Below are 11,961 nucleotides of genomic sequence, written 5' to 3'. Positions count from 1 at the left end.
AAAATCGCGCTCCCAAGGTGCGAGGGGGTGGCATCACTCAGCCGCATCACCGTTCGCACAAAATTAGTGCCTTTGTACAAAGCCAGTGTGACCGCACAACCCAGTGACCCTTGGGGCAGCTGCCTCCTGATGGGCGATGCTCCGCCACTTGTTTCTTTTGAGATCTTTTGCCTCGATCGGTCCCCATACTGTGACAGGGACTCAGGAGACACGGAAAACATTTTTTTTGCGGGAAAACATTAAATAGGCTTCGTAGAGATGGAGAGAAAGCCAAGGGGAAGGGATTGCGCGGCAGAGAGTGAGGGGCTCACTCTACTTCTCTGTCGAGGAATGAACAGACGAGGAGCACCGACACTGCAGCAGGAGGGATGGCGAGGGACCCGAGTTCGGAGCACCCCGTGGTAAGGGAGCTGTGGGTAGGGCGGTCATCAGGGCCCCCCCCCCCTTTCCTGGGGATTAAAGGGAGACGGGTCGGGGCAACAGGCGCGAAGGCACAAGCCACCGGGCCGTTTCTGTGGGGGCGAGAAAAGGGGAGGGTTTCTGCAGACGGCGGTTTGCTTTGGAAGAGTGCATTCCAGCCGCCGTCTGAGTCCTTGGACCGTTTGAGACGGTTGGACCCTGCTACGGACTCTGAGCCGCCGGGAGCCTCGCGAGCTGGCCCTTGGCCCCTCCCGGCCTCCAGTCCCCGCCCCGCACTAGGGGCTCACCCTTGACAGGGGTTGAGCGCTCCTTGTAATGCGGGGATCTTTCGCACCAGCTTCTGTCACAATGCCTGGGGCATGATACGCACGCAGTAAATGTTTGTTGAGTGAATGCAAGATTATATCTCTGGTCAGCTAAGGAGACGCCAGTGGGCCTCAGTTTTTCGTTTTGTGTTAATTTGAAAAATATATATGTGTTTTGAGTAAGTAGTACATGAACATTCTACAAAGGAATAAAAGGTCTCTCTTCCCTAAGAAGCAACCGGTTTTACCAGATTCTTGTGGATTTTTCACAAAATATTCTATAGTAAACGTGTATATATTAAATATATTTATATATATTACCCAGTCGGTAACATGTTATATATTACTATTTTGCAATTTCTTTTTATATGGTCTAGATATCTGTCCATAGCAGCACATAGGTATCTGCCTAATAGTTAAGTTTCATAGTAAGCCTGAGGGATGTATTAAGATATATTCAATCAGTCCCATTAACATTATACTGATACCCAAGTATATTTTGTTTGGCTCTTATATATCTGTACAATAAATACTTAGGGCTGCAAACACTGTCTGAGAAGTGTGTGTATTGTTTTTTCATTTGGATAGATACAATTTCACAAATTCTCTTTCTCCCACAAAGATTTTTCTCATTTTCATTCCACCAACAATGTTTGAAAAGGATTTTGGTTAGTATTGCCAAATTGCCTTCCATGCAATTTTTACCAATCTTCTCTCTCAATTTTTACCGATCAGCAAACTTATACAGCCTGTTATCAAACTTTTTGATTTTTGACAATCTGATAGTGTAAATGGCATCTCATTGCAGTTTAAATTTTCATTTCTCTTATAAGGTTGAGCATCTTTTAATATGCTTAAGTGACAATTGCTTTCTACTTTTCTGTAAATTGTTCATACACTTTGTTCATATTTCTATTTGGTTGTCAGGACTTTTAATATTTGCCTTTTGTTCATGTATAAGTTGAAAATATTTTTCCCCTTTCCCAGTTTGTCCTATGTCTTTTTACTTTCATGGTGACTTTTTTTGTTATGCAAGTATTTTTTATTTTTATGTAGCTGAATTTGTCAGCATTTTCTTCGATAACTTCTGGGTCTCATATTTAGAAAAGCGTCCTATGACCTAAGATTATTAAAAAATTATCCTATGTTTTCTTTAAATATTTTTATAGTGTATTTTTGCAATGTAATTTAAAAAAATTAATTAATTAATTAATTTTTATTTTTGGCTGTGTTGGGTCTTCGTTTCTGTGCGAGGGCTTTCTCTAGTTGCGGCGAGCGGGGGCCACTCTTCGTCGCGGTGCGCGGGCCGCTCACTATCGCGGCCTCTCTTGTTGCAGACCACAGGCTCCAGACGCGCAGGCTCAGTAGTTATGGCTCACGGGCCCAGTTGCTCCGCGGCATGTGGGATCTTCCCAGACCAGGGCTCGAACCCATGTCCCGTGCATTGGCAGGCAGATTCTCAACCACTGCGCCGCCAGGGAAGCCCCATGTGTAAAATATTTGATTCACCTGGAATTTATTTTGGTGTTAAGGTGTGAAATAGTGATCCAGTTTTGTCTTGTCCAACCCTTATTGAATAACACATATTTCCTCCATTGTTTTTGAATGCTACCTTTCATAAGATCCAAATTGTCATGTATTTGGGCCTATTTCTGGGTTTTTCATGTTCCATTGATCTCTCTATTCATGTTCTAGTACCATACTGTTTTTTAAAATTGATGTACATTGTGTTATTTTTACCACAATTTTTAAAATTGATGTACAATATATACACAGAAAAGTGCACAGATGAAAAGCATACATGTTGATGAATTTTCAAAAATGGAACACATTTGTGTAACCAACACCCAGATCAAAAAAATAGAACATTATCCCTTCCCAGTCACTACTCCCCTCAAGGGTAAACTTGCTTCTGACTCCTAGTAGCAGAAACTAGTTTTGCTTGTTTTGTTTTTTATACAAAGAGAATCACACAGTAAGTACTCTTTTGTGTCTGGTTTCTTTTGTTCAACATTATTTTTGTGACATTCAGCTATATTATTGTGTATAGTTTTATCCCATTCATTCTCATCACTGTGTAGTATTATATTTTGGGAATATACCACAATTTCCTTTCTGAGTATACTGTTAATATTATTTTTTGGAATCATATTTTTAGATTACATAAGGGAGAATTGTTATATTTATGATACAGAATCTTCCTATAAACGTGTTAAGTCATTGATGTCCCATCAGTAGCATTTTAAAGTTTTTGTCATGTAAAATTTACATATTTTTTTTTAAGATTATTTCTAGGTATTTGAGTGCCTTGATTGCTATAGCTATTTTTACTTTTAAAAAGGTAAAGAGTAGTTCAGACCTGAGGAAGAGTGTCCATTGTTGCTATAAAAAGCACAGGCCTACTTTATGGGCTCATCATCTTCCAGCTCCAATGGGAGCTGGTGAGCAAAGAAGAGGAAATGAAGTGGAAGTCCAAAAAGAGGGATTAAAATTAAAAATTAAACCACAGGATTAATTTCTTAATCAGAGCAGTGAAAAGCCAGGTGTAATCACTTTTCCTGGAAATTTTCTGAAGGAGGGTGGATTTCTAATTGGTTGGGTAGGGAGACTGGGGAGTAGAAAGGATAACTTCAGGTGAGATGATTCCAAACTCACTCTCAAGTCACTGTGTATTTGGAATTTGTCATCTCATTCCCCCTCTAAGAGCCCAAACCAGGATTGAAAGATTGAGTTGTGAGAGACTAGGATTGGGTGAATTGTGATTCCTTTATTCTCATCTCCTGTTCTGAAGAGTCCAGTTCTGTTTCCCTGAAGGGTGTTCCGAACAAGGTGCAGGTGGCAGTAGGTGAAACTAATTAACATAAAGTGTGGGTTGTCTAGAGAGTTCAGTGGGCAGGTGTTTCCACTCAGTAAGCCAAAGCAGGAAAGTAGACTTTAGCTAAAGGGCTGGGCAGGGAGGGGTTCTCAAACACAGTAGCCTAGTTCTAGAGCCTTGGCTGCTTACAGAGTTCCCTTCCTGGATAACATGCAAACCATTCAAATGATATTCAGCTATCTGAGGTTTTGGAAAACAGCACACTCCCTTTGTCCATTGTAGGAATCACCCCTTCTTCCCCCGTCACTCAAGGCTCTTCACCAGAAACCAGCAACTGGGAGTGTGGGCCTTAGTATCAGACAGAAATTATGCTGGTGCTACTCTTTTGTCTTTCGATCAGATTGATGACTTGTGGCAGGGTGTCCTAGGAGAGAGACATTCTCCTCAGCTTCTCTGGCCACCACCATCCAGCTCTAAGTCTTCTTGCTTAACTCCCCTTTACAAAGCAGTTTGGAGGAAGAGGACTCAAGAGTCCTCTGATCTCACATGCTCGCCGGCCTGAATCATCACCACACTCACTTCTTAGAGCAAAAGTCCTACCCAAAGTCTCCTGCCTCTCTCTGAGAGATGGATGCTGGGGGAGACTGAGAAGAAAGATTAAAAACTAACAACCAATCCTCAGCTTCCTGAATCAGGTGCATTAGAGTTACTGAAGGAAGGTGAGGACCAACAACTGACCCCAGTTCCCCTTAAAAGAGTTGTTCGGAGTGGGTGGGGCTGAGGATGACCCCTGGATTCTACCTTTCTCACAGGTCAGTTCCTGCAGCTGAGAGACCCTGGGAAAGGGGGTTATAAGAGCAGACAGTGACTGGAGCAGTATGGCAGGGTGGTGGAAAGCATTTGGATTTTGAGTTAGCCCTGAGTCCAGAAGCAGCTCCCTTACTAACCAGCTCTGTGTACCCGAGCAAGTTAATCTATTTGACCTTTAGTTCCATCAGCCAAGATTCCCTGTCTTATAGGGTTGATGTGAGGATTAAATAAGAAAACATACATATAACCACTAACATAGAATAAATGTTATTTTTCTTCTATCTCCACGACTGTCCCTCCAGGGGAGAGCTGCCATTGGATTGCCTCTGACGTGGACCATAACATCTCTGCATGTGCACACACACCACCCGCCTGCGCCCCTGGTTGCCATCACACACTTGTCCACACACACACACACCCCTGAGCTAAGGGCAGCCTTTTCAGGCAGATGGGGTAAGGGGCTGGCTTTCTGATGATTGGACAAGCTGTGGAAGTGCTCATTGCAGTAACCTTGTTACGGTAACTAGCGTCCCTCCCTGAAGGTGTTCTGGAAAGGCCATGTCAGGAGAGCAAGGGGTGGTAGTTGGGGAACCCCACAGGCATTTCCTCTAGGTTGAACGTGCTTCTCGAGGGACACTTTGCCCACCTCTGGTGAGGAGGCCCTAGTCTACACCCAGAGTTACAGTGTCTGGAGCTGTGCTGTCCAATATAGTAGCCACTGGCCACATGTGGCTACTGAGCACTTGAAAGATGGCTAGTGTGACTGAGGAGTAGAATTTAAAATTTATTTAATTTCAATTAATTTAAATGTTAAGACCAATACTTGATTTAGTTATTGGAAAACTTTTAATATGGAACAACTTGGTTGGAACAACTTGGACGTGTGAATTGACTTTCTCAACAGTGAATTTTATGAAACCTAAATACAGATCAGATATTTCTGGTGAGAATTTAGTTATCAAATTGGAATGTGTTGTAAGTGTAAAGTATACGCTAGATTTCAAAGACCTAATATGAAAAAATAATGTAAAATATTTCATTACTCATCTTTATATAGATAACGTGTTGAAATGATCATAGTTTGGGTACACTGGGTTAAATAAAATAGAATATTAAAATTAATTGTATCTGTTTCTTTTGCTTTTTTAATGGGATACTAGAAAACTTGAAATCACATAAGTGACTCACATTCTGTTTCTATTGGGCTGCTCTGGCGGCTGTGGGACTCAGGCAGCAACATCTCCCAATCCAGACACATGTCATCCATTCCCCACTGCCTCAGGGGGCTTCCCAGGGTAGATTTCTCTGAACAGCATTGCTACTTCTGCCCTTTTCTGCATTACAGTGTGGGCAACTAGTATGAGAACCTCTAGCACCTGACCCCCACAAGTCCCAATTGCACAAGCTACTGATGGAAGATTTTAGAAATGAGGGAGAGGGCTGTGCCCCAGGGAAACCTTTCTGCTGTCTAATAAACTGGAGAGGGGAGGTTGCTGCAATGCTAAGAGAATTGTGTGTGCACGGTGCCGGGAGCAAGGTTGGAGGCTCCGGATGCGCAAGATTGTGTGATCCTCCAGCCTCACTCTCCAAACTGCCGGGTTCTCTCTCACATTCACCTCTGCCCACAGCCCCCTGCCCCCAGATTCCCACCTCTGCCCCACCGAAGAGCTTGCCTGCTGGTGAAGTCTGGCTGCCCCCATATGGTGCCAGCTTCTCTCACCTGTCAGGGACAGTTTGGGCTGGGAATCTCCTAATGAGTGGAGTCTCCTCAGAGCAAGGACGAGGGCAGCAGGAATGGCTAGGAAGCTGATGACGCTTGCATATTGTTGGGTGAGGGGTGGGTGGGGGCTCCTGAGGGTGGAGGGGAACTAAGGCCGCTGTGCAGATGCTGCTGCAGAGAGAGAGAGAGGCTCCCAGGGACCTCGTGACTCTCCACTTCTCGGCCCCTCCTCCCTGCTCCTTTCCTCTCTCTTCACTCCTCCCCTTCCGGTGATGCTGAGGCTGCTGCCCTGTCCCTTGAGCTCTCAGCATCTCTACTTTTCCTAGCTCTGCTTTGCCCTCTCTTTGGAGTACACTCAGAGGCAGTCAGCATCTCCTCCTCCCACTCCGCCTCTGCATCTGGGGTCTCCATAAGACAGCGACCTCTATCCAGAGACAGCTTCCCACCGGGGCTGCACTAAACACAGAACCAGGGGAAACTGCTGAAGGACGGTGGAAAGGCAGGTAGTTCCTGCTGCTCCTTCTTCCCTCCACTTTTCACTACAGCTTGCAGTGCCCCTCCCACCTTGTTCCTTCAAACCTAGTCCTGCTGTGTTATGGGTCTCTCTCCTTTGACAGCTGCAGATTCTCGCTTTTGTTAGTCATTTTCTAGGAGTTCTCTTGCTTTCCATCAAGGGCACTAGGGATCTGCAATACAGGAATATTAGGGAGATTCCAACCAGAATGAGAAAGAAGGGAAGGAGCTGGGTGCCCTGGGTTGAAATTTCTGCAGAGGGATCCTTTGGAAGGCAGAGGATCTCTCCTCCAACTCCAGAGAGGGAGAGTACAGGGGAAAGGGTTGACCCTGAGATGGGCCGGGAGTGCTGATCTCTCCAGGCATGGCCGGCAACCTTTTGCGTAAACCCCTGGTTGTCAGGCTCGTTAGATTCAGGCAAGGCCATTAGGATACAGTCTCCATGGGCAGGCAGAAAGGGTAGGAAGGGGGAGATCTGACAGAAATAAGGGGTGGAAAAGACTAAAGAAAACTCCAGAGATCACATTTAGTTGTGGCTGCTACTGTCATGGCCTTTTGGCAACAGGTTTAATGATGTGACAGACAGAGGCAGGTGGTGGGGCTCATGCACACTCAGTGCCAGTGTGTAGTCTGTCCTCCTCCCCGTCCCACACTCCCCTGTCACATCCTCTTCTCCTTAGCTTAAGGTCATTGGCCCTAGTTCTTTGCACCTAGAGAGGGGACAGAGCAGAAAAGAGAGAGAGAGACCACCTGGTTGAGGAGCAGAGACTCCAAGAAGCAAGTGGCACTTCCCAGCCCCATCTCTGAAGTAATCTATGGCTGTGGTTGGCGATTGGTATTGGTTATTAAGGTGTGTGTAGGTGGGTGTGAAGGAAGCCTGGAGCTTAGACTAGCAGACTGGAGGGTTATATTTCCTGCTTTGTATCTGGTGGGGGGAGGACTGGGCTGACTACAGGGTCTACATCTTCAGCTTCCCGGGACACTCAGGGAAGAGATGACAATGCTATCCTCAAACTGCAAAAGCACAAGGAGGCAGGCTATCAGGAGGCAGCATTAGCTGCTGGCATGGTGCAGGCAGGAGGTGTGCGAGATCTATGCTGTTTGGGACTAGCATCTGGTCCAAGCAGCCTTGGTCCTCTTCCCCTCTTGGATGGGTCCCCAGTGTGGAAGGAAAGGTCAGAAGAGCTTGGCAGTGACCCGGTTACCCCCAGAGTTCTTATCCCCAGAGGTTCGGGGTGCCACAAAGTCAAAGGTCATGTGATGTTTGACCTGGCCTTTGCCTTTGCTCCAGAGGGCAATGAGGCCAAAGCACAGGGTTACTGAGGTGAGGAAGGGGAGGAAGCCGACTGCCAGCACCATAGCTATGCCTCTGCTATCCAGCAAGAAAGGCCCTGGGATCCCTGGCATGGTGATGTTGGGGTCAGAGAGAGTGCTATTTGGTGGTTCAACTTGGATTACTTCCAGCCAGGTCCTCAGGGAGTCATTCCCAGCTACATTGCTGACCACACAGACATAGGCCCCTCTATCTCGTAGCTGCACGGAGCGGATCTCCAGCGTCCCATCCTCCAGGACCCTTACTCTCCCGGCCCTTCCCAGCCAAGCCCCCTGAGGCCTCATCCAGGAGACGATGGGGGCTGGGTCTCCATCTCCAGAGCAGGAGAAAACGGCATGCCCCCCCTCCTCTGCAATGACCCATCGTGGCCCGGACTTTCGGATCAGGGCTGGTTGGCAAGTGAAGTGCCCTGGAGGTAGGATGTCTAAAAACTCCCTCAGACTCTTCCCCTGGACGTGCTGGGGGCTGGCACAGGCAGGGGGGGACGTGCCAAAGTCCAGGTGGCGGTGGAGCCGGAGCAGCCAGACGAGGCGGCAGTCACAGGTCAGGGGGTTACCAGACAGCCTCAGGGTGACCAATTTGTCTGGAGAAGGGAAGGCTGTTTCCTCCAGTGTCTGAAGGGCGTTATCCGCCACGTCTAGGAGGTGGAAGGCAGTCAAGCCATGGAAGGCGTGGGCAGCGATGGAGGTGAGGCATGCCCCTGACAGTCGGAGCTCCTGGAGCCGCACCAGGGGGCTGAGCCTCCGGGCCGGGATGGCAGAGATGGGATTCTGAGACAGATCCAGGACCCTGAGGAAGCTCAGGTGGTGCAGCGCTTGGAAGGGCACCGAGCTCAGATTGCAGCGGGTGATGGCCAAGCTGCTGAGATTGAGCCCAGTCAGGCTCCCAGGCTCCAGAGCCTCCAGAGATGGCCAGTGATGGATCTCCAGCTCCTTTAGCTGCCCCAGCCCTCGCAGCGCCCCTCCCGGCAGCCTCCCAATATCTAATTCTCGGAGCCTTAGGGCCCCTAGCGCTGGGAGGCGGGCCAGGGCCGGGCCAGGCACGGTGCTGAGGTTGCAACGCTCCAGGGTGAGGGTGCTCAGCTTGGCCAGTCCAGCAAAGGCTCCCGGAGCCACAAACACCAGGTGGTTGTCCCCAGCCTCAAGCTGCTGGAGGCTGCCTAGCTCCCCGAAAGCTCCATCGAGGAAGAGGACAATCTGGTTGAGGCGAATGTCCAGCAGCGTGAGGGCAGACAGGCCTGAGAAGACCCCGGGGCCCATGATTCGCAGACGGTTGCCCTGCAGCCTCAGGGTGAGCAGGCCCTGCAGACCATGGAAGGCCCCTGGCTCGAGGGTGGACAGCTGGTTATAGCTGAGGTCCAGTTCCCGGAGCAGGCCCAGGTGGGAGAGCATTCCCCGCTGAAGCCCCCATAGGCGGTTCCCACTCAGGTCCAGGAGCTCGGTGTCCAGCGGGAGTCCCCCTGGTACAGCCTCCAGTCGCCGCTGGGCACAGAGCACTGCCCGGGGTTGGGAGGTGCAGTCACACACAGCAGGGCAGCCGCCGCTGCTCCCCCCAGACAGGAGGAGCAGGAAAAAGATGGGGGGCCACGGGGGCCAGGCTTGCTTTGGAGTAGTGGCCGCAGCCATCCCTTCTTCAATCCTGGAATAGACGATGACATGGCCCTTTTTGGAAAGTGGCTTCAGGTGATGGGAACCCTGGACTTCCCTGGGCCTCCTTAGAGGAGAGAGAGATATTGAGCTACCCATCTCAGCATGGCCAGCAGCTAGGGTGCAGATCTGGGAGGAATTCTGGTGCACACCTCCCTGGAGCCTTCTGGAGCTCCTCTTCGGGGACTCTCTACTTTCCTCCCCCTCCCAACCTGGGTAAAAGGCCAAGTGCTTACTAGCTCATGGAACCCTAGTCAGGTGGGGAAAGTTTTATGGGAGGGAGACAGGAAGCAGCAGGGAAGTAACTTTTGAGTTTCCCTACATCTGTGAGATCCAGAAATACCTCAGGTCCCTTCTCCCTGATAACTGCTCTCCCAATCTCTGCTCTGTCCCTCTCTGCCCACCCTTCTCCCAGGTTATCTACCCACAGCTTTGTCTACGGCTTAAGGGGGATCATATCCCTGGATCCTGATTGGAGACAGGCATCACCTTGACTAAGTCATCCAAGGCTGGGAAGCATGTGGGCCTCAGCTCTGCCCCCCCAGGCTCCACTTATTGCCTCTCTGCCCTCCTCCAGCCTGGCCCAGGGCCTGAGGCCCCAGACTAACAAGATCCAATCTCCCCAGAACACCTTGTGGACGACAGCCAAGCTGCACATTAGATATGGCACAGGTTGCAGGGGGTACATGAATCCCTCACAAGAACCCAAAGGGCAGCCCCGCCTCCCCTATAGATGACGTTAGGGTGTGAGGGACCCAAGAGATGCCCCAGTTTTGTTGCTTGGTCCTCAGACTTAGGCTTCTCTCATACCCCTCCTTCATGGTGTTTTGATTCAAGCCCAGTGTGTGAGTCTGAGGGAGATCTCTTGTCCCCTTTGGCCTCCGCTGCCTGAGAAAAACACAAGAGACAGACTGAGAGCCAGGGAGGCATAGACAAGTGAGGAGAGACAGCGCCTGGCCAGACGCTATGGTGGGGACCAAGGGAGCCCTTGGCTGGCACAGCAGATCTCTGGGCACAGGCTGTGTGCCCAGCCTGTCAACTTGGTTTCTGGGTGCCAGGGGCCTGGGCAAAATCAGGCAGATGACCACTGGAGCCTGACTGAGGTGATGGAGAAGAGGTCCCATAGACTCACCCTGTTTAGTGACAACCGGGACCCCAAGGGAGGGGAGGTATTGGAATTGGCAAGGGATGCTACAGAGATAGGACAAGAGCCAACTGAGGCAGGAGGCCTGGGTTTCTTTCTAGCCGCAGATCCCAATCACCTTTGACCTTTCAGGCCTCAGGCTTTCTGGGCCCTACAGGGTCAGCTTTCTACCCCACGGCCCATTTTCTCCCAGGTGGAACTTAGGAGAGGCAGTTTAAGAGATGGTGTGATTTCTTCCCCTTTATTTCCCACTCTATACCCTCTCCTAGAAGGATCATTCTGGTGGCTACGCTATAGCTACTTCAGAGGACTGTAGTAGTTCAGAAACGGAAGAAAGAGGCCCAAGAGCAGAGGGATGTAGGACACCATTCTGAGGCTTGGGTGTGAGAAAGGATGGCACGGCAGAGGCTGCTGAGAAGACCCCTCTGTTCCCTATCCCAACCTAACAGGTATGGACGGCATGCTAAGAGTTCTCCAGGCAGAGAAATGTCCCAGCCACCCTCATTCCCCTGGGAAGTCCACCTGACAGCTAGCCCTTTATCACTACTGCTGCAGTTCCTGCTCATCCTTCTTTCCTGCATTCAGCAAAAGTGCAGCGAAGCATGTAACCCAGCTTCCCTCCTTGCCACTCCTGTGAATGTCCTCTTAGTCTCCGAAGCCCGCTGGGCCAGGGGCTGGGGATCTGGCCCCTTCTCTTTAAAGGTCGCTAATGTAATCATAAACTTCCCTTGCCAATCTCCACGGCTACAGGACTGGCTTCCGGCCACTTTGCAGGAAGAGATAGGTGTCAGGACCACTACTTTCTCTCCTTGTATGGGCTGGGGTCTGGGGCATCACCCTCAAGGAACAGGGAGCTTTCTTCTTCTTGTCTCTATGTGGCAGTCCAGAGACACATCTGATCCTGGATATCCTCTTTAAAGCAGACCTGCGTGAGGCATGGGGACCTACACGGGGAGGGGGCTCTTGGAGGTAAGATTTCTGGAATATCCACACGGATTGCAGGAAAACCCCTCCCAGAGGTAGAGAGAGCACCCGGGAAATGGAGGGAGGTCTCCTTGGAGTCCTTCCCTCCCGAGAACCTGGGCCGTCTTAGTTTTCCCATCAAAGTCCTATGGGGCCAGGATCGATGGTTGGCTGGGCCTGGGGTGGGCACAGGCCCTCTAGCCTTGACGGGTCTGGCCTTGTCTCTGAGAACATTATGGAGAATGGCAGCTGCAGCTCTGGGACAGGAGGTGGGTGCACTTACCAGAGAAGC

General features: G+C 49.8%; 1 protein-coding gene across 1 annotated transcript; it reads right to left on the bottom strand.

Annotated features, from left to right (window-relative positions):
* Nucleotides 1-7,546: 7,546 nt before the first annotated feature.
* Nucleotides 7,547-9,556, bottom strand: LINGO4 (leucine rich repeat and Ig domain containing 4). The gene has a single exon (XM_061186011.1). It carries the CDS (start codon nt 9,539-9,541, stop codon nt 7,760-7,762), a length of 1,782 nt encoding a protein of 593 aa, XP_061041994.1. The 5' UTR covers nt 9,542-9,556; the 3' UTR covers nt 7,547-7,759.
* Nucleotides 9,557-11,961: the final 2,405 nt, after the last annotated feature.

The sequence above is a fragment of the Eubalaena glacialis genome, chromosome 3, assembly GCF_028564815.1.
Source record: "Eubalaena glacialis isolate mEubGla1 chromosome 3, mEubGla1.1.hap2.+ XY, whole genome shotgun sequence".
Taxonomy (NCBI): domain Eukaryota; kingdom Metazoa; phylum Chordata; class Mammalia; order Artiodactyla; family Balaenidae; genus Eubalaena; species Eubalaena glacialis.
This window is presented reverse-complemented; position numbering and strand designations above follow the sequence as displayed.

What these genes read in the sequence shown, in the direction of transcription:
- LINGO4 (XM_061186011.1), bottom strand. Translation starts at nt 9,541, where the DNA reads ATGGCTGCGGCCACTACTCCAAAGCAAGCCTGGCCCCCGTGGCCCCCC.